The sequence below is a fragment of the Leuciscus leuciscus genome (assembly GCF_965113295.1).
Source record: "Leuciscus leuciscus genome assembly, chromosome: 15".
In the NCBI taxonomy this organism is placed as follows: domain Eukaryota; kingdom Metazoa; phylum Chordata; class Actinopteri; order Cypriniformes; family Leuciscidae; genus Leuciscus; species Leuciscus leuciscus.
The window spans coordinates 16,972,081-16,998,387 of NC_138739.1; the positions used below are offsets into that span (position 1 = coordinate 16,972,081).

Here is a 26,307-nt window from a genome sequence, read left to right on the forward strand (position 1 = left end):
GCTTTTGCAGCACCGTAGACGCGGTGTAAATGATTACTTGGTAGGCTACAACTAAAATAGGTCTTTGTGAAAAAAAACATCTGTCAAAGGAGGGAGGAGTTTTATCACACTAACTGTAGTAGAGTTTCAGTAAACCGCTCCATTACAGACCGGCAGCACTGTTAACTTCAGCTCATCCCAACACATTGAACGTTCAAATGTTTAATATAATATTTCTGTTGTTGTGTTTAACTTTTCAAAATGAGGAACTGCTTTTTATTTAAAACCGTTAAGCGAAATGCCAAAGAAAATATTTGACATGTTTATATTCTGTTTGTGCTTGGGGAATCTGAGTGGTAAGTATTTTTGTATGCCTTCGTTTGTGTTTATATTATCTTTGTCCAATACACATCATTCTGTTATTATTTCCATCATCCATTTTCATGTTTTATCAGACTAATATAGGCTACTCAAATATATTTGTTCTTTATTTTATTTAAATTTTTCATTTACATCAATGTATTGCATATTCTTGAATTATACATTAAAATTGGTGAAGTGAAGAGATATTTTGCAATGGCACACTTTCAAATTGTAAAAAAATGATGAAAACGCAAAATCTGGCAAACCTCCAAATTCTGAGTGAATATTTCTGTTTGTTCTTCAGGAGTGTTTGGTGTTGATGAAGTAAAGTCAGTGTCAGTGACTGAGGGAGAATCTGTCACTCTAAACACTGATACTGAAATACAGACAGATGAACTGATAATGTGGAGAACTGTCCACAAGTCTTACAGTCTTATAGCTATCAATGGAAAGGACAATAAGACAGATTTTCCTGATGAGAGATTCAGAGACAGACTGAAGCTGGATGAGAAGACTGGATCTCTGACCATCACAAACACCAGAACCACAGACTCTGGACTTTATAGAGTAACCAGCAGCAGATCAGAGACGCCGCTCAACACATTCAATCTTACCATCTATGGTGAGTAGAGAACTATAGATTTTAAGAAAATAAGCACCTTAATACTTTTTAAACCTGGAATAGCATTGCAGACTCCTTGTCTTGGTAAGGTTAATTACATAGCTAGCATTTGTAAAACATTTTATACGTAATTTAACAATTACAACTTTATTGGAAATGAAGCATAATATAAATAGTCTGTGATATTTCCATGCTTTATTCATGTCTCATAATTCACCTCAAGGTCTTTGGTGACAGTTTCATCTGCTTGTTAAACAAGGCTTTACTTTTGATCAGTCTCGGTTCCTCTCAATGTTTTTACTCATCTACTTAAATGTCTAGTTGTATATCATTAATCCTCATTAATCTACACTCTAAAAAGTTTAACTATTATTTACAAATTTTTTTTGGTGAAACATTTTTACACTCAAAAATATTGAGTACATTTTAAAGCTGTGAAATCAATGAAATATACTGTATGAATTGAGTAAATGCCAAGTAAAAAAAAAAAAAAAGTAAATCTGAGTTACTGCATCTGGTACATTAACAAATAAAATTGAGTAGAAATAATTTAACATTTAAAAAACAATATTTATGAGTAATTTTAATTGTTTTTATTTTTGAGTAATATTAACTTTTTTTATTTCCTCTAAACCTTTGTAAAATAGTATTCCATACAAACACCAGTATACATGACATTGGCCTTTATTGTCGATGAGTAGCAATACGGCATAGTTTACACTGTTTTTAACACACAATATCGCCTACATTTAAACTCAGCTAACAAACATAGTAAAAATTACATATTTAAACATTCAGGTAACCTAATTCAAGTGTAATCAACCTGTTATTTTTTACCCTACAATTTCCACCGGATCAGCGCTGGTTCTCGTGCCGGAGACGGACTCGCGCTCTGCGGGTGATTTTCGAACTTCATACCGCCGTTCTGCATTTCTCTCACAGCTGAAAGATACTGCGAGCGACTGACTACATAACCTGCCAATAAACAAACAGTGGACAGTTCTGAGGAGGACATTTTATCATCCAAATTAATTATATTCACTGTAAAAAAAAAAGACATCCCCAAGTCAAAAATTTCAAGTGACCGATAACATCTAAATTTTTCAATTAGTCTGACGTATTATTTCTCATTGAGCCAATGTTAACAGACTATTGCAACAAGAATTTCACTTGGGCCAATTGAAAAATTTAGATGTTATCGGTCACTTGAAATTTTTGATTTGGGAGGGTTAGACATTTTTTACAGTGTTCATTATCATTAGGAATAAAGTCGTGTGTTTTATGCAAGGCGTTTCAATCATGCAAAAAGACCATAGACTGTAAAGACAGGTGTGACTCTCCTTTAGGTGTCACATTACGCCTCTGTATGTTGTTTTGCATTAAATAAAATTATTTAAAGGACAGTAATGATTTTAGATAAAATAAAACATTCACAAACCTAAATTTCACAGAGGAAATGCACCAATTCTGCGAAGCTGAGAAGAGAAGAACTGTTCTGGACACAACTCAAACAGCGCGCGCTCACTCAACCGTTGAGTTGTCGTCACGTCAGAGGGCGGGGGATTTCTTAAGAGTGTTAAATATATTAATAATATTGATTTGAATTAAGTAATATTTTTGTTTCTTGAAACAGATCGGTTTAATTCTCCATTCTCAAATGTTTTGATAGAAATTCCACAAATATATTAAGTGTAGGCTATTATGAAGAAATAATTGGTTAGTCAAATACTAAATTCTTTTAGTGAAAAAAAACTTAAATATGACTGTATATTTTAGATAAAATTAACTGTTGGATTTTTAGTCAATTATTTTTGTATGTTTAACTCAAACACTCAAGTAAACAATATTCAGAGATTTTATTAAGTTAATAAAGTTAAATATTTCTGTAATATTTACTAAGCCACAGAATAATTTTTAGAGTGTATGTTCTCTCATGTTTTCCAGCTCGTCTGCCTGTTCCTGTCATCAGTAGAAACTGTTCTTCATCATCACACCAGAATTGTTCACTGCTGTGTTCAGTGTTGAATGTGTGTGATGCGACTCTCTCCTGGTACAAAGGAATCAGTGTATTGTCCAGCATCAGTGTGTGTGATCTCAGCATCAGTCTCTCTCTACCTCTGGAGGTGGAATATCAGGATAAAAACACCTACAGCTGTGTGCTGAACAATCCCATCAGCAACCAGACCACACATCTGGACATCAACACACACTGTCAGCCATGTGCAGGTCTGTGGATATATATATTTACTGAAATTATTTCTCAACTTATATATTGCTGATATTTCATATAGTATTTTTTGTAGAGCATATTGACAGGTTCATTCATGTTAATGCTTAATTTTGTTTATTATAGATCAAAGGCAGAGCCTATCCTCATTGTATATAGTGCTGATCTCGGCTGCTGCATCTCTGTTGATTGTAGTTGCTGTCGGAATCTTCTGGATCTGCAGGAAAACAGACCAAGAGGGCAAGTAGAATTATTTTCTGCTGAAACATCTGTAAAAATACATGATAAGGAGTTATTGACACTGAATGAGTAGAATACTGATATTTTTAATTATGAGCAAGGCAAGGAAAGTTTATTTATATAACATATTTCATACACTATGGTAATTCAAAGTGCTTTACACACAAATGAATTAAGATAATCACAAAATAAAAGCAAGGAAAACTAAAACAGTTAAGGAATTAAAAGGGTAAAAAGATTATAGATCTAAAGATTATAAATCGGATCAGTTCGGCGGGTTTTTGTTGCCGAAACACCGGCACTTCAGATCCTTATTCCTGCGACCCATGTTCACTCACACTCACACACACACACACACACACACACACACACACACACACACACACACACACACACACACACACACACACACGCACACACACTACAACTCTGGGGTGCCCCCTAACCTCACAACAGACATGAGGACAACCTCCCACTACCTCCCACGCCGGCACCGCCCGCCCCTCAAACAACATAGTAGATTGCGGGGTTTTCAAACTTATAGCTGTCAATGCGGTTCATGACCTGTTCATGACACTCTTTCTTGGTCAGCGGCAGCGCCAACACAGATTTGAATATGATTTTCTCAAAGGTTTAATAGACAAACGAAATGGAATAAGATCGCGTGGGTGTTTGAATCGAGATCACAGACTTTTAAAGATGAATCGTGCAGCTCTAATGACACATTTCATCCTCTATTGAATCGAAAGTGGCTAACTTCTGTCAACCTCATATATAAGCAAGGGCAAAAATAAAGCAATTTAATTTGAATTAATATCTGTAATATTCTGTAATAAAAAAAAAACGCGATAAAAAAAAAAAAAAAAAAAAAACGCGATATCTAGCTAGGTGAATCGATTTTTTCTCCCAGCCCTAACATGCATGTTTCATGTTGCCATTTGAAATAACTGAAATGTTAAAGTGGGTTATTTTTTATGTCCATATCTACTCGATGTTTTTATGTTACTGAATGCTTTTGTTCTAAGCGACTTTTAGTGACAATAAACAGACTCATTGATAGCCTAAGTTGATCGCATTATTTTCCGTAACATAAGCTTATAGTTTAATAGTAGGCCTAGAATAGTCTGACTGAAGTCAGTGTAGCCTACTTTTGCCTTCATTTAATTGAATATTGTTTCTAAAATCGAATAGGCTAAGTCGAAAAATGGGTCATTTTAAAGCTTGTTAATGATTTCAATGTGTTTAAACGAGAAACAAGCCACAAAAAAAAATTGGGCGGTTTTTTGTGCATTCTCGCGGTTTTTGACGAGGTTTTGGGCTGGAAAACCTCGCTGGCACCTGGCAACCCTGAGTTCCATACAGCGTCCTTGTATGGCAAAGTGGTTGTCGCCATCAAGTGGTTGGGAGTGTGCTAACGCTTCAGACTCAAATATCGAGCGGAAGTTTATACGCGGTTGTGAGGTATCTGAAAAAATTGTTCCACTATAGCAAATAACATGGATTGAAATCATACATTGTGCCGATATATTTGTTTTTAATCATCAACGAACACCACTAACCACTCGGTGAGTTGCACAGTTTTGAAAACGAACGTTAAGGGTTGTTTTAAAGACATGTTCATGCATGTCCATAGACAGCCACTCTGAAGCGGTCAAAGGCGATTCTAAAAGAGTCAAAAAGTCGAGACAGGACCCATCGTCAAAATTTCTGTGTCCACCACTCTAGTTCATCCAAAACAAACTAGAAAATAGACTCAAAGTGCTAAATACCGGAATTATCCTTTAAGAGCATTTAAGTTTTATACGTATGGGCTCTGGAAAGTACGTGTTTTGAGCACCAGAAAATCAGCAAAAAATAATGTTTGTATATGGCAGACAAGAGAAAATGAGCATGGCTTGCATCAATTAAGCTAAAATACTTCCCATAAAATGTATAAGTGCTCTTATCATATCATTTTGAGTACAAAAACCGCTGAACTCCGACTGGGAACTGTATGCTATCTTCAGCAGCTTCTTGTCATCTACACACTCATTAAACTTTGACGCGTGAGGTGCTGACAAAAGATGGTCATTGTGAGACTGTAAAGTCATGGCATTATGGAGTCATGTGCTTCTTAAAAACATTTTCATAGGTTTAGTTTAAAGTTACATTATCAGCTTTGAAAATACGCTTATTTGACTAGAAACACCGGATACCTAGTTTAAACTGACGGCAGAAGGTCTGGGCTCCATAGCAGCTTTCAATGGCCAAGGACTGCCCAAGAGCTGTCTGACTGACAAGTAAAGCAACCAGTCACAGTTTGTTTTGTTCAGCGTCATGTTTAGGAGCATGAAAATGTAAAGTCAATGTTCCTACAATAATAGACCAAAGTGTAAAACTCTTGAACATATTTAAAGAGTTTATGCCGTGAACTTTACATTCTTCTAGTTTATGCGGATACACTCATTAACACAATAAAAACAAATCTATCATGTTTTCACGACTTTCCAAAAGTGGGTAAAATATTGAGAGATTGATTATAGATTGGTTATATAAGTATAGCATCATAATTGTGAATTGAAAGTTTTTAAAAATGAAAATATGAAAAACTTTACTAGATCTGTGATGTTGATAGACTACCTGTGCAAACGCGTCACAGTCCGTGAAAAGGGTCCATCAGAATAGAGCATTCAACAGCCCCATAGTATAATATTAAAACAATGTAAAAGTGTTGCAGAGAAAACACAACAGTAATTCTCAAAGAATATTTTATTTAGTTTTTTTTTTACCAGTCTGTCATTATATTGTTCAAACAGTTCAGAGTGGTGAAGAAATAACATATGCTGATCCGACATTCTACAAAAGAAAAGCTCAGAAATCGGTAAGATAAATTATGTTTTATTTGTGGTGTGTGTGTGTGTGTGTTTGTTATTTCAGCAGTGAGTCAGATTAAGATGCGTTTGTGTGTTTTTGTGTTTTTGTGTTTTTGTCAAACAGCGACCCCTAGAGTCAAATACTGTGGAATACTTGCACTGTCGTAAATCATACACCTCACAACACCTGAGTTCAGTTGGCAAACTAGTTCGTGAGGCAAGCTAGGCAATAAAACATAACGCAAAAAACACGTAAGAGAAACGAGTGTTTGTTAGCAAGTCTGTTAACAGCTCTGTTAACATAATCGAAAGCTAGCTAGACATATCATATGTCACATATGTGGAAATTATTGGACTGGTCTAATTATCAGCAATGGATGAATGAACAGCATGTAAAAAAATGACATACTACAAGCAAGCGCAACAACATACAACAGAATGCAAACAAGTTTACAAATAAGAGATTTATTTACTGGCCACTTCATGCGTTTTCTCAGATCGGATTTCTGATTTATCAAAACGATTCCATTTACACCAGGTCACATAAATTATTTAAATCCGATCTTCAATTCTCGCGCTATTTGCAGATTTAATGGAGTTCATGTCACCGAAAGCAACAGATATGAGCTGCATTTTATTGATCATCAGCTAAAATTTCAAAATCAAAGACCACAATAAGAGAGAGCAGTAACAGCCCTGGTAAGATCATTTCATTTCTTTACTTTTAATGATGATGATTGTGTGTTAAGCGTCTGCGACTTACTTTCACTTTGATTTGCGATAGTTTGCACGTTGTCTTGATGAATCGATGCTCAGCTGCGGTAATGCATGTTCCAGTAGCGTCGTCATATCTGGCAATAACATATAGACTATAACACGCTCTCACACGTTTTTTTATTTATTTTTTTAACATTTTTGGGAGGAGTACAATTTGAAACAATGTGGTTTCAACAACCAGATGCACACTTGTCCAGTTTTGTCTGGAATGCGTCTCAGACCTCCTCCTGAAGTGGTTTGAGCGATCGGATTCAAATCCGTCTTGAATGCGTTTCGGAGGACATATCCGATCTGAGAAAACGCATGAAGTGGCCAGGTGTAAACAACCCCCATGACAAAAACATACGCACGAAAGCCGAAAACAAACGCTGGTTGGCCTCTCACGTCCATAGACAGTATATAAACGCTCACGTCCAAATTTGAGGAAGTGGTGGGGGAAGTGACGTATGCCGTAAAGCAGTCGAATTTTGTAGTTCTTTTTGTGCTAGGGTTACTACCCGAACCCTGAAGTTACGTAGTGCCAGTAAAAGCGATACAGAGCCCGTCAGGCTACGGCAGACGTGCCATTCAACCTATTGTAAGTCGATGTACCATCACAAGGGTCTTGGAAATATATTATGAAGGTTGAAAAGCTACATAGTGTTCCTTTAAGTTGTTATAACTAAATCTCAACCACATTTTTTACAGTGTATTTTAACCTGCGTTATTAAAAAATAATAATACCCCGGGCCCGAGCGGAGTAAAAAAAAAAAACATTCCCAATCTGAGCTCTGTTACTAGCCTCGCGATAACTGCCACCTGCAGTAGCCTACTACAGGTACTATAGGTGGCAGTTGTCGCAAGGTTAGTGTGTGAGGTCAGATGATGAGTGACAACGCGGGAAAAAAAAAGATAAAAAACAGAGACGGATGATGGACGCTACGACAGGACACTCCTGCCAAAAAACCCAAACCCTCATGTAAATACCGCAATCAATGGGACAGCGAATGTCAATGTCAATGTTAACAAAGGTAGGCCTATCATTGGCTTTATGCACAGCTGCACTACTTCCTGAACTTCAGCCAGCTCCTTTGTTTCCTGTCTGCCATTATTGGACAAACTGATTAATCCAGGTGTGCCTGACCTCAGTAGTCACAACAACAACAATAATCAGACACACCTGGATTAATCAGTTTGTCCAATAGTGGCAGACAGGAAACAAAGGAGCTGGCTGAAGTTCAGGAAGTAGTGCAGCTGTGCATAAAGCCAATTGTAGTTTATAAGTGGTTGACAAGTGGTGATTTTAGCTTTCTTGTTCACCTGTCTTAAAATGTAAGGGATACTGGAGCTTGGTTGGGTGGTGGGACTGCTCACGGTGGGCGCCAGAAAATTTCCCTTATTTTCAAATCCAAAACTTGACAGGTATGGAAATATGTCCTTAAAGTGCCCCTATTATGGTTTTTCAAATATTCCCTTTCATGCAGTGTGTAATATAACCGTTTTTGAAAGTTAACGTTCTGCAAAGTTGTAAAGTCAAAAGTGCACAATAAATAAAGTTATTGTCTCCCAAAAGAAAGAATCGACTCTGAACCGCCTATACGAGGCGTTTTGTTTCGAATTCCACTGCTTTGCGGTTCTACGTCACTAGAAGATACATTTGCCCACCTATGATGCACGTTGTCTGTCTGCAAACAACTTGACACCCACAAACACGTCATTTTACTGAAGACTGCTTCTCAAATCTCGAAGTTCACCAGGGGATTCGCAAAATGCTTGCTCTTGAAAGATGGGTCATTTGGACGAGCTTGCTCCTCAGAATCACAACCTGCAAGTATGATTATTATTGATGTAAATATTTACAAAATTAGGAGACTTTAAATAGCATAATAGGGGCACTTTAACAACTTGAAACACGCTTCTTCTGGTCTGTATATGATCTATGATCCACGTGGCGAGGGTTGTTAAACTTATCGCGTTGTTCTGCACTGAAACCGCTCTCATATTCTTACATATTAAATATTGTTATGGTCATATTATCTATGTGTTTGTAGTCAAACTCCAGCTCTAAATGCATCTCGGGGGAAAATCCAAACACTTTTGTGTTGTCGCACATAGGAAACAAGCATTTACAACCCAAACAATGAGGGAAGACAAATGCTGAAAGATTATGTGTATTTCAGTTAACTTTAGTCAGATACATTTACATTGTTACTGTGCCTCAAGATGCAATCAACTGAAACAGTGTCTGTAAAGGTGTGAACCAAATGGCCCATACAGACATATGGCCCATAGAAACTGATGGGTGTGAATGACAAAGAAACAAAATTGCTCAGAGTAGATTGCACAGTCATACAAACAGAACTTTGGGTTTAGATTCTTTGAAGGCCGATACGCTACCAACACTGCTGATGAACTGCTACACTACAAACCTTCAATAAATGATTATCCCCACACGAACTCTGGTCAAACTTAATTATTTTATGTATTAAATAAATAAATATAATACATTGGCGAGCCACCCAAACAATCGCTCGGCCAAATACAGCTAAATCTAACAACGCGAAGTGATACTGTCTCATGCATAATGCCTCAAATATATCTTATGCATACTACAGCACAGTTATTGGATTGAATGAGCTCTTTGTCATGAATAAATGCAGAAACTGTTGACATCAGCTCGTTCTTCTTGCCGGTATTACGCACTGACGTCAGAATCTGTGACGTTGCTTTGACTTTGCTTTTCAAATCGGAAGTATGAAATTGCTCTAAAAAATGCAAAAATAACAACTTTCCATTTATGGATTAACTTTATGAGTATGTTTAGTGTTTTCAATTATGTGTAGCCTGTACATATCTGTTTACATCAAAAAAAAATTTGGGGGGGGGTTTCATGGCCCTTTAAGTGTGAAAAGCACTAAAATGTTTTTAGTCTGTCTAAAAATTGGTCAGTAATGTTCTTGATAACTACATCTGTGATGTGAATGTGTGTTTGTGTTTTCTTTCAGAGAGTTCAAGAGGAGGAAGATGTGGTGTATGCAGGAGTCGCCATGAGAGACTGATACACTAAAATACACTGAAAACCTATGCAATGTTATTTATGTACAAGAAGTAACTATACATGTTTGGTATCATTTAAAGGGGTGGTAAAACGCCTTTTTTCGAAGGCTTGATTGTGTTTGTGGGGTGCACTGTAACATGTGTTCATGCTTCGTTTTTAAAAATGTGCATTATTTTTCACATATTTAACCATTATTCTACACTGCTCTGTCCCTCCCGTAAAAACGGTCGGATGATTTCCGCGTTCTATGTACGCAAAAATACGCAATGGGCTCAGATTGGTTAGCTGGCCCAGTGTGTTGTGATTCGCTAACCGCCAAGTGCACGTTGTTCGGAAACGTCACGCCCCCTTATCTTTACCGGTAGTTTGTGCTTCAGTAAACAACGGCGTCAATATTGCCATACCAGTTTGAGCCCGAATCAGACCCAGAGAATGTTAGTGGAGAGGATCGAGCAGAACCTGTTCAAGAACAAAGGACGTTTCAGAAAGGTATGTTTTTTAAGACTGCAGATCGCTATATGACACTGTTACTTTTGTATATTTAGAACGATTGTAGCTAAATATCTGTCGCCTGAACTATTAATCCAATACGAACACTAAACATTGGCTTTACAACAGTAGCCAAATCAAACACAAAACCATGTTTAGCATGCATGTAGATAAACAATACATAAAAGCTATAATCAAAGAATAATTTACATTGATCACATAAACGACAACAACCACGAACATTCCAAGTTCGCTGCGCTGGTGATATTAAACAGAAGTTTGTATGTGTTTGTCGGATAAGTATGAATTAACGTTAGCATTTAACAAACTGGTTTGTGGAGCCAAACAGCGTTGTCCTTCGTTTACTTCCTTGCTACAACGTACAATTAACAATGCGAACTATTACAGGAAAACACAACGACGAAAAATAAATCATACTTACAGGTTGTGACCCATAAACAGTTTCTGTTTTTAAAGTTGGAACTGCTTCATCTTTCAGGACTAGCCGTTGTAAGAATCCTTCATCGGAGGAGGGGTTTATGTAAATATTGGGCTTAGTGATGTCAGCAAGCCCGCAGGAATGTCGTGTAGTCCCTACTGGCCGTTTTTTGTAGTTCTTAGAAATTGATTTCTTTAAAAGCAAATATCTCCCTTTGCTTTAAACTTTGAAAGTTGTAACTTTGCAGATGTTGTTAATGCTCAAACAGCAACATTACACACTAACTAAAGTTAGAAAAGTGAAATCGTGTTTTACCACCCCTTTAAAGCACCTGGTAAAATTGTCTCATTCCCCCAACCATAATGGGAAGCTAAAAGAAATTATAAAATATGAGAAAAGTGATGTGTCCCCTAAAGGTGTTCCCTCCCCCAGATCCTCCATTCAAACTACCTCCTGTATGTAAAACAAGAACCCATTCAATTACAAATTCTGATCTCACAGTTGTGAGCCCCTCAATAGGCGACCAAAATCTAATTAAAATGACAGACGCCACCATTTTGTAAGAATATTGAATTATCTGGGTTTATAAGGAAAAAGAGCAGAAAAGTTCTGTAAGTTGACTTCCCACACGACCGCTGTGTGTAATTTTCGTTGCCAGGTAATAATTTCTACAAATTCCTTGATTTCTGAATTGTTGTTATGATATGAATAACTGATGATTTTATTCTTATGAATTGCATTTTAAATTATTGCTTCATTACCTGATCAATAAATTGTAAACATTTGAATTTATTCTGACTGACTCTTAAGATTGTTTTCCCAAGTAGATTATCGGATTTGTATATTCCCACAAGTTTGCGTCAGATTAGTGACGACTAATAGTTGACATCAATTCAAGTGTTATTGGTTTGCACAGACAAGTTAGTTCTACCAGAAAGACTCGGGAGAATTATTTCAACAAATCGTACATTTATTGACAGCTCAGCAAGCTGATAATATACAAAGTCATTTGGCGTAGGCCCTGTCCGTAGTGCATAATCCGAGGGTATCGGATCTGCAATTCCCGCCTGAAGACGAAGGCAGGGGCGCAGCCGACCCCCCCGGGAGGTATGGACAGGACCATCCTGGTGGTGGTGGGGAGGATGGGGGTAATCGTCGCTTCAGTATCTGCGAACTCAACATGTGTAAGTACCGAGCTTTTATACAGTGAGCATAAGAATAAGATTGGATAGAAGTGAAGGCAATAGGTGACGTAGTAATTGAGTCTTCCCGGCAGAACTTATGCTAAAGCTTTCATTTCCGTTTGGGGCAGCGATTGCTGTTTGATCAACCTAAATCTGGGTGTGTCTAATGAAATCTGTGTTACTTTAGATAAGTGTACGTTGGAAACCACGGCTTGGCCAATCCAAAGCAAGACAAGTAGTTGGTCGACTCATATCTGTAATAGTGGCCAAAACCTCTACTGAAGTAAAAGGATTAAATTACGGTAAATTCAAGTGTATGCAATTCCATGGGGGCTATTAAAGTATCTTTGATTGTGTAAAGGTGAATCCGACCGTCTAAGATATTAGCCAATTAACTCTGTTTGATGAACAAAACTGGCGAAATTGTGTCGTGAGACCTGCGGAAGACGCAAGGACCTCTAAGTGATATAGCTTCCTAATCTGAGCTGGTAAAACATAATTAAAGAGTTAAAAAGAATAATCAAACATTTGCTCACTTTTAATGATATTAAAACCTTTTTCAATTATGGAGTCAGAGGAAACAACGAGTTAATACATTTGAGAAAATGTATTTCATTTAATCTTGTTGTGTTGTTTAAAATGAAAGACGGTAACACGCAGAAACCTTCACCCGTATTATTGGAAATCCGCCGTTAGGCCAACAGTCAGAGACATTTATTTAAATGAAAATGAAATGTTTTACACATTTCAGCTGTTAAAATCATTGTTTGATTTTGATCGATTTTGTTCCAGTGTTTCTCTGCTCTCCACGAACCATAATGAAACTCCACAGAGCATCAGAACATCACCTGCATCAGTCACTGAACCAACACAAACACTTTTCAGCAAGAGATGACTTTAATATGACAATCTGAATACTTTACATCAACAAAACATAGTTTTGTGCAAGTGATCAAATGAGAGCAGATGAGTGAAGAGTTAGTGCAGAGACACTTTAACCTCTAAACACACTGCGGTTTAATGCACTTCTGCTAAAATAATGCTGATAAGCAGTCTTTCACGAAAATGAAGCTGTCAGGAGCTAAAAGTGTCAACAAGCTGCAGTTACTTCTGCTTTTCTGCATGTAAACGTGAGAGAGAGATGAAGTGTGAAAACGAGCAGAAACTGACCAGTGGATAGGTTGTTTTTAATAATGAACAATGATGTTTGAATAAGCTTCTTTTAAACCTTTTTGAAGATTATAAAACTATGTTCTTGAAAAATAATGAACACTAAACCAGGGGTGTTCAATCGTGCTTCTGGAGGACCACTTTCCTGCAGAGTTTAGCTCCAACACATCTGCCTGGAAGTTTCTAGTGATCCTAAGTACCTTAATTAGCTCATGAGTGTTTAATTAGGGTAATAGCTAAACTCTGCTTAATAGTGGTCCTCCAGTAGTAGGATTGGACATCCCTTGTCTAAACTATCATCCGTGTTCGTGTTGTTTTGCAAACATTTGAGAAGACCTAAGAGATGATTAAATTCTGATTAATTAATTAATTGTGGACTCTGTTCCACAATATTACCGTTTTAAACATGATTTAAGTGCATTTTGTTCCACTTGTAACTGATTTTTGATGTGTTTATTGTGATCCTGAATGTCACCATGAATGACTAAAGGTCAAACATCACACACAGAGAGTTGATCCTCTTGGGATACTAAACTGATTCTTATCGAGATTTATGACAAATATACAACTCTTTGTCCCTATATATATATATATATATATATTTTTTTTTTGCCAGCCAGAGCCAGCATTTTTGATGATTTTCAGAAAAATGTCATGACCCCCAGAATATTTTGGTGTATGAATATCTGAACATACAATATACAAAAAATTTTCTTTTCTTTTTTTTCTTTCTTTATTATTATTCTACCTAATGCATTCCTTGTTTATCAAAACTTGCATGTGGATAAAAAAAAAAAAAATTTAAACAAAATTCGGAGAAAATTGTGTTATCAAAGACTACTTTTTGATCATATTCAGAAAGATATTCAAAACATAAATTGTGCCAATCGTGTTAATAAACACCACAAGAGCTTACACAGTCTTATGTCTCTTCAACATTTCATTTAGTAATGTTAGAAAGCTTTATTTATATGATGATTTACCCTTTCGGGTCTGAGGGGGTTTTGAGGCCCTGGAGAAGTTTCGACATGCCCCGACATTTGTGCTTTTTTCAGTTGCTTATAAACATATTAATAGCAAAATGTCATTACATGATGTTTTATTAACAAAGTTTGTTAGGAGCACGTTTAGATTATTTACCTAATTATCATTCAGTTAATCAACTCAATTAACATTAAGAGGTAGCCTATAGGCCTATATACAGCAGACTTCCCTCTGTTCATTGACAGTTTATCAGCATCCCTCCACCACCCCATCTCCTCACTTCTAGTCCTCACTATTCTAGTATAAAGATCACAACCTCTGTTTTTTCCCTGACTTGTCTGCTGAGGCTGACAGAAAGCAGAAGAGAAGCTACGATGCAATTCGTAAAAAGTTACATGACAAGGGAATAAGACGACAAATGTCTGTACCGTGACGTTGAACAGCCCAGAAAAAGTAGAAAACTACATGCAACACATAGATGGCATAAGTAATGTGAAGAATAAACAGAATATCTTACGGATCAAACATGCCCTATTTCATTTACATTGTTAATGCGTACAAGAAATTTAATTAGTTGGAAATGACAATTAAATCAAGAAATGACAATCAAGAAAACTGACTGAAACAACAATAGACAAGATAGGGTGAGTTGAAGACTTTTTTGGGTCAACTGATATTCTTGATGATCAGAAGAGGGCGCTACTGTAGTTTTGTGAACTGCAAATCTAAAAAGAAACTTTTTTGGTTGCTTTTGAATATAGGCTGATAATGTAAGTATAAGTATTTTTGTAATTATGCAGTTTAATTGGGACGGACTCTGGTATTTATCCCCGTTTTTCTTATTTCTTTTTTTTCTCTTCTCTTTCAAAGTTCTATGAACTGTTGTTGTGACTAAATGGGCCCTATTTTAACGATCTGAAACGCAAGTATCAAGCGCGAAACACAAGTAACTTTGTGGGCGGGTCTCGGGCGCTGTTGCTATTATAGCCTACCGGAGGGATAAATGACTCTTGCGCCCGACGCAAATCTAAAATGGGTTGGTCTGAAGTAGCTACATTATTCATAGGTGTGGTTTGGGCGTAACGTGAAATAAACCAATCAGAGCGACATCTCACATTCCCTTTAAGAGCAGGTGCGCTTGTTCCATGGCGGATTGCTATTATAATGGTGGATTTGCCAGGTGCACGCCAGGAGTGGTTCGTGACCGACGTTCTCGTCAGGGCCGTAAAACACAGAGAAGTGACATTGGGGATGGGAGAAACCCACCCAAATTAGCTTTGGTTAAACAGGCGTATAATAATTTGGGTAAATGTGTAAGATAGATTTATGCCTATTTTTTTCACATCTTCATGGACACAACAATGATTTCCCTTGTGTGTTAATATTTTTCCTTGTAATAATGTATGATTTGCAAAAATGTGAACTGTTGCGTCTCGTCTGTGTGTAGATGAGAGAATCAAAGTGTATACGCGTTGTGCACATGATACATTATTACATTATGGCCAATATGCGCCCTTAAAATAGCATATTAATAACATGCGCAACGCGCCACTGACTTTAGACTAGGTTTTTCCTGGTCAGTGGCGGAATTGTTTTCTAAACCTGCAAAATAGCATCAGGGAATGTTTGCGCCGGAACACGCCTCCTCTTTTTGCTGAACTGCCCCCGGGCCGGGAGCGCAAGTTCATTCCCTAATTTACCGACGTGCGTCTGTGGAGGGAAAAGTCTGCTGTGCGCGGGTGCAAAATAGGAATGATACATGCATCGGTGTACAAAGTCAATTGCGCTGGGTGCAAGATAGGGCCCAATGTGTTAGGGTGGAAAAATTCAGTTTTTGATGATAGGTTTTGAAGAAATGCCATTTTGAGGGGGATATTATAATTTGGTTATAAGAATACTACACTCAAAAAAAAAATTCATTGGATGAACATGATTTTATCATGCCACCTATATTCCATCTAAACAAACCAAGTTAAGTCAACCAACCTTTATCATATTATTTGAACACAAAATAGATGTGTTGGTTAAACATGATATTAACATTTCCATTAAACTCATTTTAATCTTTTTTGAGTTACATGTTCATTCTTAGTTAATTTAGTGAGATTACTTTGAGTGTACAAAAAAAACACAGAAAACATGCAAACAATTTAAAATTTTATTTTTTTGAATTGGGCTTTAACATGCACCAGTTAAGTCTGAACTGCTTTCTTCACTTTAAGTATCCCATTCATCTGAGTGTTTGTAACATGATATATAAGAAACATTTAGCTAACAAAATCTTGGCTCTTGAGAAAACTGATCCCCAAGCAACGCTTGCAGGACTTTAACGCCCCTTTTTTCTTAACACTTCTAAAAATTAAGCAATTTTAACACTTTCCTTTTTGGGAATTTGTAAGGTAAACCATGGCCTGATACAGAAAAATGTTACATTTGAAAATAAACATGAATTTAACAAACAATTGTGAGTAACAATTTGAGCTGTAAAATAATAATAAAAAAAGATTGTCTGATGAAATACTGGTGTATATATAAAACATAAAAATAAATAAATACATACCTTAAATAAATAAAAACCTTACAGCAGCTTGCTGTGATGAAATCACATGAAAATTATTTTGATAATTCTAAATTACCAGTGTAGCTTATGTTCCTTCACATCTTAAAAATTAAGCCATTTTAATAATACCCATTTTGGGAATTTGTAAGTGTAAACCTTGGCCTTGACACACACACACACAAAAAAAGTAAAATTTGAACAAACATGAATTTATAGCAAGTGTGTAACAACTGCTCCAGTCAGTTGTCCCTTTGGTAAAACACTGTTGTAGTCTCAGTCCATCTTTTTCAAGCTCACTTACTCCAAAAGCTTGTTTTTGAGGAACTGTGCCTTGGATGACAACATCTGTCCATTTAGATTTAGAAAGATCTTCTGCAAGACTTCAAAAGTGCATTTGAGCTCTGGTGGGTAGCTCAGGTTCAAACAGTATATCAGTCCAAATAACAGAGCACAAGCCTGACTATTCAAGTCACTGAGCACTTCCACACCTTCAAGGACACCAATGTCTGCTGGGTCATCGTTAGGCAGCGCTCCCTCCTTCAGTATGACATACACTCCTATCACAGTTTGCTCCATGGTACTTTGTGACTCAAATTCTGAATCCTGTGGGATAAGAGCACAAGCAAAAATTAGCTCAAATATGTATTACAAGAAATGCACACTTAAACACTCACTGGCCACTTTATTAGGTAAACCTGTAAAGTAAACTTCAATCCAATACAGGAGCTCTGCTGTGAATCCTACATTTACAAGGTTATAATTATTCAGTTTTTAAGATGAAACTGTCAGAAAGGTGATAATTCTACTGTTTATTATTGAGGTCACAGTGGGTGCTGGAGTATAATGTGGTGCATTATATTATAAGATTGTAATAATTTATTTGGCCACCATATTTAAAATAAATTAGGTGGCTAAAACATTAGAACCACTTTGGAATATAATGCACTGCAATAAAACAAAAGCATACATGTACAGTTTCTGATGCCATTTTTTTAAAATGCAAATTAGGCCCCTTGAGAGCTCAACCGATTTGAATAAAAAAATATTTGTTTTCGTGCATCAACCAATTCACATAAGAACTGTGTACCATCAGTTTCCTATAAATAAACAATTTGTCCAGCTCAGTTATTTGACAAAGTTATGTGTTCTCTCAAGTCACATGTTTGTTGTAGCAAATAGGGGAAAACACGGCCCAAGTACAGATTCAATGGGCTTTTAAAACTGTATTTTCTTATCAACTCACCAAATATGCCTTCACTAGTTTTTCAGGGTCTTCATTCAAGTAGGTGCACAGAGACTTGATGACACAGGCTCTTCGGGTATGTATAGAGTCATTCTGTGGGGTGGGGACAAGATTAACTCAAACTTCAGTGGCGGCACAGCTTAAGAGTACTCTTTGGGAAGAAAATGCATTGAGAATGACTATTAAATATACACAATTTAAATATACACAAACATAATGATTGTCGTTTCCAAAACAATGGTGTAGTTTATAATGCTTAAGCAATTTGTACCTACAACTCTCCTTTGTAACACACTGCCTGCACTGCCACATAAACGTCACTGAAAGAGAAAGAAAAGGAAAGGTCAGTAATCAAGGATAGTTAGTTATACATTATATGTGAGTGTTAAGAAAAACTACTTACATGTAATAAAGGTGAGGTTCACACCAGAAGAGCATGGGGACAGCTTTATATTGTGATGTATTTCATCTTTTGTATGAAGAAAAGAATCATTTTCGCTGTAAAAAAAGTAAAGAAAAAAAAAGTGTATAAGACTGACTTCAAAAAATGGGCCAAAGAAAATACCACTACTGGCTGCTGTTACTAAATATAAAGTTTTACTTATATTAATAAGTATATTCCATAAATAAAACATGTATACCTATTCAATCATAACTTTAACTGCCATTTATTAGGACACTTCAAATATGGTCGACTGCATCATAGATTTTACTTGACAATTTTTGCACACTGTAATCAATAAGCTGGGTAGCATTAAGTAACATGTTTGAAAAGACAGAAATGGCTAGATACAGAACGTTTAAATTAATATGTTGCTGATATACATACATGAAGGCCAGGCCAACATAAAAATGGCACATTACGCTAACGTTAACGTTAGCTAACGTTGCATTAACTTACAAACAGAAAAAAAACGGGAAAAAAACGGGTGTATGATGTTTTCGACTCTGACGTCTGCATTCAATTTATCTCCTGTTTTACCCTCCCATTGTTGGGGTAGAGTTATATTTGCTGAAAATCAGCGAAAAAATTGCTAGAGTTGCCATATTCCCCTTTAACGTTAAGGTGAAACTCGTATCGACAAAGACACAGAATTGAACCCAACACATGTGCTTCAAGTCTGGGAAAATAAGCCTGCTTAGAAACATCGCAACAGTGTCTAATAACTTAGTTTTATCCCACAGTAATAATTACAAATAGGTACATATATCAGGTACTTACCCTCAATATCAAGGATGCAGAACGATTAGACCGCTCACAAAACGTCAGGAATTTCAGCCTTCTCCACAGTACATTTGAGCCCGGCCGCGTGTCCCCGAACTTCCCGCCGCAGTACTGAGCATGCGCAGTGTGACTCACCAGAGAGAATTGTGAAGCGCCTCAATCTCATTGAATCAACAAGTGCAGATCTAATTCATTCAATTATTTCTTAATTTAGTTCCAACTAACAAGAATGAATCATTTAACACAAGTAAACTCGTTATATTCTTATTAATCAGACATATTTTTATTTAGCAAATCAAGCAAGTGGCTAGTTGAGTTTTTTGAGTGTACTATGTGGGCACAAAGTAGTAATGGGGGTTGAAATAGTACAAAGAAGGAATTAAGAGAGTTTGCGAAGTTTGCACAATAGTGTAAGCGGGGTAACACCATACAAGAAGTAAATCAAGGGGTTACTGATACAGGGGTTATCGGTAAAATAGGTGGGGTTAATCAATGTTATGTGTCTACTTGTTGCACATTAATGTTTTTTCCTTTTTTGGGAAACGCACAGAAAAAATTTTTTTAACCGTTCGCACACCTGTTTATTTTTTCTTTTGATTTGTCTGCTATTTCTCATTGGTTTCTTTGCTAGATATTTTCATGTCTGCTCATACTAGTCACTCCCTCCCATATGAAAAAAACCTGCATGGTTCATATACTGCAACCATATATCTTCCTTACTTAAATCGGACAGAATTACCTTCTGTGTTTCATATAAGGCCAATATATGTCCTATACAAAATCAGACCGATTATGGCCCATTTCATACTAAATAGCACACATAAAACTTGTAGGTTTTTTTGTTTTTTTTTGCATTATATATGAATACTGTTAAAAGACTTATGAGTTTTACATGACAAAAGTATGCAAAAGTGTATGGTATTAGTAGAAACATATAAAACTCATATAACATTCATATATAAATTATTTAACTCTTTGTCCAGTCTCTGTTATGTTGAAATGTGCACTGCCTGTTTGCTTGCTTTTTGAATTTAACCTATTAGTGTTTTGTGATAACCTCAATAACCACAGTCACAGTATCCCCAGATCCAACAACAGCAGCAGTTAAAATGGATGCAGCGAGATCTTGAGATCTTGACGGCCACCATGCACAAATTCAGACATTTTTACTGTAGCATTTTGAAATTATGGAGCCTTGAATTTGACAGATATGACAATAGAGTTAGAATAGCCATTGCATTGTTGGCCCATTTAGAGGGACTCAGGGCTGGACTGGCCATCGGGCATACCGGGCATTTGAGTAGCGGTTTTTGGCACGGGCGAACCGGGCAATTGCCCTGGGCGGCATTTTTTGGGGGGGGGGGGGGGGGGGGGACTGACCTGTTGTCTGTTGATTGTCGATGTCGAGGGCCAAATAAGAGATGGACAAGAAAGGTCAAAGCCATCAGGTGCCCAATTTAGAAACGAGCGAAAGATAAAGGTATGCAACTATGTTTTCTCTGTATGATTACGGTATCCATGTCATGAATGAAGGGGCAATATTAATTGGTGGGTATAACTCTTATTTGTTAGCCTTTTTGCTATGATTCTTGCTATGCTTAACAATAATTCGGTTTTAACTCAAACACGAGATCTAATTTCACCATAATATTGTGCTTTGCAACAAAACTGTTACAAGTTCAGTTATTAGCCTACACTGCAAAAAAATGCTTTTCTTACTTAGTATTTTTGTCTTGTTTCCAGTCCAAATATCAAACATTTCTTAAATAAAGATGCATAACGTTATTTTACTAAAGTAGAAAAATGACATAAGATATTAAGTCTTGTTCTCTTACGAGAGGTACTCTCGTACTGCGTAAGTCTTACGCTAGGGGAAAATCTCTTTTCCGCGAGATACTGAAGCCAAAAATTATCCTTAATTTTGAAATAATGTAAAACGCGTTGCGGCAGCATGCAGACACAGGCGAGACGGCTTGTGCGCCTATTGGCTGCCCTGCGGCAACTGCAGCAGCCTATCGATAAGGCCTTTTCGTGACGTCAGCTCCAATGGGGGCGCTTCGCGCCCAATACGTCACGTCCCGCCAGAATGGGCGTGGTCTAGGGCTATAAATATAGCTTCGAGAGGCTAGCTCACTGATTTTTCATCTCTTCAGCGAAGCTCTCGCATCGCTGGATCCGGAGAGAAGCCGCGCCGTCTGAAGAAGCCTTTCAGCGGGACGAGTCGACACTCTGAAGCCGCTGGCCGCGCCGCCTTCAGTCGCCTTCCTGCTGCGCTATCCGGCGTTATATCCTTTCTCTGCTACTGTGTTTTGTGTATGTGTGTGTGCTCGCCGCCGCGACACACACTCTCATTGCACTAAAAGAGCCGGGCGTCTTTTTCAAGACGCCCCTTTCCTGAGGATCACGCAGCTCTCGCGCTCGCTGACGGCGACCGCCCTCACTGCGAGCCAGTTACTGCCTATGGTGACTCTGAGGACTCACCTGGCATCCTTCTCCGAGACTGCTCCTCCGCCCCCCCCCAACCCGCAAAGCTCGCCGGTTCGCCCGCTTGCCTTGCCTGCTTGGGGGATGATACCTGCTCTCCCTCTGTTCGAGCCGCGCAAAACGCGCCGTTCACAGGGGATGTCAGGAGCGGACGGTCACGGCGCTAGCTTTCTCTCTCCCTCTGTTCGAGCCGCGCAAACTGCGCCGTTCACAAGGGAGGCTGGAAGCGGACGATCGGGGTTAGTTTTTCTTTACGTTACAAGAAAGCTACCCTGCCCTTGCGCCCCATTCACGCGTCACTCACCGGCGAAAAGAGAACTCAGTTCCCTGATTAGGCGACTGGAAATATCAATATTGCAGCAAACGAGCCTGTTGTAACACGCACGCTTGCAAGCAAACGCCGAAGAAAACATGTTGACGCTCTCTTATATGCTCACGCATCTATACATCTTTGTGTTCCCCCCTGTGGCTCAGTGGCGGAATCTTAGGTTTTTCGCACGAGAGACCGGGGTTCGAATCCCGGTCTAACGGCAGATATATTATGCCGCCAATGCTTCGCTCTGTCAGTTCCCTGAAAGGCGACTGCAGATGTGCATTTTGCAACCAACGAGCGCGCAGCGCGTACAACCCGCTCGCCTGCACCCAAACACCGTTTCTATGGTTCCCGTGCGTCACTGGCGAAAGGAGAAAAGGGTGTTTTTAGCCCCGCTGCGGCCGGGCCGACCTCCACTCCTGACACATTTCTCATTCCCCTCTTAAGTTCAGGTGACTGGAAATATCAATATTGCAGTGAGCGAGCCTGTTGTTTTGCACGCACGCCTGCAAACAAACGCCAGCATGTTGACGCTCTTTGATAATACTCGCGCTACTGAATGTCTATGTGTCTTCCTCTGTGGTCCAGTGGTAGATCATCAGGTTTTCGCGGGAGAGACCCGCGATCGAATCCCGGGTCTACCGGCAAAACAAATTTTTGCCGTCAATTCTCGCTCTGGCAGTTCCCTGAAAAGGCGACTGCAGATGTGTATTTTGCAGCCAACGAGCGCGTGGTACAACCCGCTCGCCTGCACCCAAACTCTGTTTCTATGGTTTCCGCCTCTGAAGTTCAGACGACTGGAAATGTCAATATTGCAGTGAACAAGCCTGCTGTAATACACGCACGCCTGCAAACAAACGCCAGCATGTTGACGCTCTCTGTTTCTATGGCAACTTCTCGCTCGTTCAGTTCCAGTAAATGCGACTGTTCCAGTGTATTCTGCAGTAAACAAGTCGGCGAAGCAGCCCGCTTGCCTGCACGCAAACGCCGCTTTTACGGCTACCCAGATAAATCCCATAAGAGTGTATTTTCTGGTGTCCCGGCCACGGCCGATGGTGTTACGAATGTAGACGAAATGCCCACTGCCCAGTGCTCATTCCTACACACAAACACAGCCCGTCACACAGGGCTCGCGCACATGAAATCGACCCAGGTCGATTGCGCATTAAACGTGGTAAATGTGCCCACTGCCCAGTGCCCACAAACACTACGTTCCGCATATCTCAAGGTTTCTGTAAAAACAAAACCAACGTGCATTCGCTCTGCTCAGGCGGACAATGCTCTCAGTGTTGTAAATGTGCCCGCTATCCCGCGCCCACATTCACACATAGACATGACAGGTCCTACGGGACTCGCCCAGCCCTCCCCTCTCGGTTGACCACCGCAAAGGAGTCGAGCGCGGGCAATCTGCCCGCTGTTATCAGCGCGCCCCCTGCCTCGAAGCGCGACGCTTATGTTACAGCACACCGAAGCCCCTCTGTCGCTGAGCGACCAGAGCGCGCTCCGCATTCAGCCCCTAGCCATTCGTGCAGATGCATGGGCAAGGCTACCCGGGGGTTTTGAAGTGGGTGCTAGACATTATAGAAAGAGGCTATTTGCTACAGTTTCGCCGACGCCCTCGCCGCTATGTGACGCGCGTCGAAGCTACGGTAAAAACAGAAGTAGCACCACCTACTTCGAGCCGAAATTTTGAAACTGTTGAGCAAAGGGGCCATAGAGCCTTTATCTCAAGCTCAGAGTGAAGGAGGGCTATACAGCAGATACTTCCTGGTACTGAAAAAAGACGGGGGTCTCAGACCCATACTAGATCTAAGGCAACTGAACAGAGTGCTTGCGAAGCAACAGTTCAGAATGCTCACGACCAGAAAAATCCTCACGCAGATTCGCCGAGGAGATTGGTTTGTGTCAATAGATCTGAAAGACGCATATTTTCAAATACAAATAGCGTCACGTCACAGGCGACGTTTGAGATTCGCCTTCGAGGGCCAGGCATATCAGTGCTCAGTCCTACCGTTCGGCTTGTCTCTAGCCGCTCGCACCCCTCAGACTACAGGGCATGCGAGTATTGAACTACTTGGACGATTGGCTGATTCTAGCTCAATCTCACTCGGTGCTCATAGAGCACAGGACCATTTTGCTCGATCACCTCGAGAATCTGGGTCAATTGGGCGAAGAGTTCTCTGTCTCCCAGACAGATAATATCTTTTCTGGGCACAGAACTGGACTCGCTGTCTATGATAGCGCGACTGTCACCAGAGCGCGTACTAGACATTCAGCGCGCAGCGAGCTCTTTCCGCTGCGGCGCATCTGTCCCGCTCAAGAAATTTCAGAGGATGCTAGGTCTCATGGCCTCAGCATCATCAGTACTTCAGCTGGGCTTGCTTTGCATGCGCCCGCTACAGTTCTGGCTGAAAGCGCGAGTACCGCGCCGAGCGTGGGCTTCCGGTCTGCTTCGTCTCAAGGTCAATCAGAAATGCATCGCAGCTCTGAAACCTTGGAAAGCAAACGACTTGTACCAATCAGGTGTTAGCCTGGGGACTTCCTCGAGTGTGAAGGTAGTGTCTACGGACGCCTCCACCTTGGGATGGGGAGCACTGCTCAAGGGCAGACCGTTCTTCGGCCAATGGTCAGAACGGGAGAAGCTTCTACACATAAACTGCCTCGAAATGTTGGCAGTAGACAACGCACTGACGCGTTTTTGTCCCTAAATACGAGGACACCACGTCCTGGTCCGCTCGGACAACATGTCAGTGGTGTCCTACATAAATCGCCAGGGCGGCCTCAGGTCCCGAAACCTGCACAGGCTGACAGAACGCCTCCTGGTGTGGGCTCAGCGCAACCTGCTCTCGCCGAGAGCAGCGCATGTGTCAGGGCTCCTAAACGTAGGACCGGACAGACTGTCCAGGAACAATGTTCCGACAGGCGAGTGGCCTCTACACCCACAGACAGTCCAGCTGCTGTTGAAGAAATTCGGCAGAGCGGAAGTAGACCTGTTCGCGTCTCAAGAAAACGCTCACTGTCTGGAATTTTTCTCCAAGAGCAGGGACGCGCTGGCTCACGTATGGCCCCGCCGCCCGCTCTATGCCTTTCCTCCCGTCTCTCTCCTGCCTCAGGTGATAGAACGGATCAGAGAAGGATGCTCAGTGCTACTCGTAGCGCCGTTCTGGAAAAACCAACCCTGGTTCCCAGTTCTGATGCAGCTAGCAAGCACTGCCCCATGGCCAGTGCCAGTGAGGAGGGACCTCCTCTCTCAGGCCAAGGGCTCGTTTTGGCATCCGCGCCCAGAGCTGTGGTCCCTTCATGTTTGGGCCATCAACGGGTACCCGCTGACCTCCCAAGCGGAGTGTTAAACACGATCACGCAGGCTAGAGCTCCGTCTGTGCGACGTCTCTATTCCTCGAAATGGTCAGTGTTCTCCAGCTGGTGCACAGCTTGTGGCGTGTCGCCCCTAGACTGTGGGGTGACGGAGGTTCTCTCCTTCCTACAAGAGCTGTTGGACAAGGGCAGGACCCCTTCCACGCTCAAAGTGTATGTGGCGGCCATAGCAGCGTTCTCAAAAACAACGCTGGGTCAGTCAGTAGGAAGGAACGATTTAGTCATCGTCTTCCTTAGAGGAGCTAAGAGACTGAATCCTCCCAGACCTCCCTCAGTCCCTGTATGGAACCTTTCTACAGTGCTGGAAGCCATGAAAGGTGACCCATTCGAGCCTTTACAGACGATTGATCTTAAACACCTGTCTTTCAAGACAGTGTTTCTTCTGGCTCTCGCTTCAGTGAAGCGCACAGGGGACTTACACGCGCTCTCAGTAAGCGCGACGTGTATGGAGTTTGGGCCTAATGACTCAAGAGTTATACTCAAACCTAAGCACGGTTATGTTCCAAAATCCCTCAACACACCGTTTAGGGCGCAGGTCATTCCCTGTCAGCCCTACCGGTCTCTGATGAGGAAGGAGACGCAAGCTTCCTTTGCCCAGTCAGGGCATTAAGAGCTTATGTGTCTCGCACGTCTGTTTTCAGACAGACAGAGCAGCTCTTTGTTTTCACTCTACGGACGTTCTAAGGGACTTGCCGTGTCGAAACAGAGCCTATCCAGTTGGATAGTTGATGCTATAGCGCTGGC

The 26,307-nt window shown here is 40.0% G+C and overlaps 1 protein-coding gene and 1 long non-coding RNA gene across 7 annotated transcripts in view; one reads left to right on the forward strand and one right to left on the reverse strand.

Moving 5' to 3' along the window:
* LOC309476163 (CD48 antigen-like) overlaps positions 1 to 26,307 on the forward strand; it is a 67,835-nt gene that overhangs the window by 6,747 nt on the left and 34,781 nt on the right. Inside the window, exons 1-6 of one of the 6 annotated variants that reach the window (XM_082139394.1) lie at positions 151 to 335; positions 647 to 964; positions 2,909 to 3,190; positions 3,318 to 3,431; positions 6,227 to 6,291; positions 10,045 to 11,817. The exons of 1 other annotated variant lie outside the window; for it this stretch is intronic. In XM_082139394.1, coding sequence (XP_081995520.1) covers positions 278 to 335; positions 647 to 964; positions 2,909 to 3,190; positions 3,318 to 3,431; positions 6,227 to 6,291; positions 10,045 to 10,098 — 891 coding nt within the window. In that variant the 5' untranslated portion in view covers positions 151 to 277 and the 3' untranslated portion in view covers positions 10,099 to 11,817. Of the gene's footprint in view, positions 1 to 150; positions 336 to 646; positions 965 to 2,908; positions 3,191 to 3,317; positions 3,432 to 6,226; positions 6,292 to 10,044; positions 11,818 to 26,307 lie in introns of those variants that run through there. 4 more of the 6 variants (XM_082139393.1, XM_082139398.1, XM_082139395.1 and 1 more) reach the window with 4 other exon arrangements.
* On the reverse strand, positions 18,290 to 19,507 carry LOC309476425. The gene is made up of 4 exons (XR_014198132.1): positions 19,389 to 19,507; positions 18,570 to 18,664; positions 18,438 to 18,486; positions 18,290 to 18,317 (listed from the first exon to the last, which is right to left on the reverse strand). It is a non-coding gene; the product is annotated as an uncharacterized lncRNA (long non-coding RNA).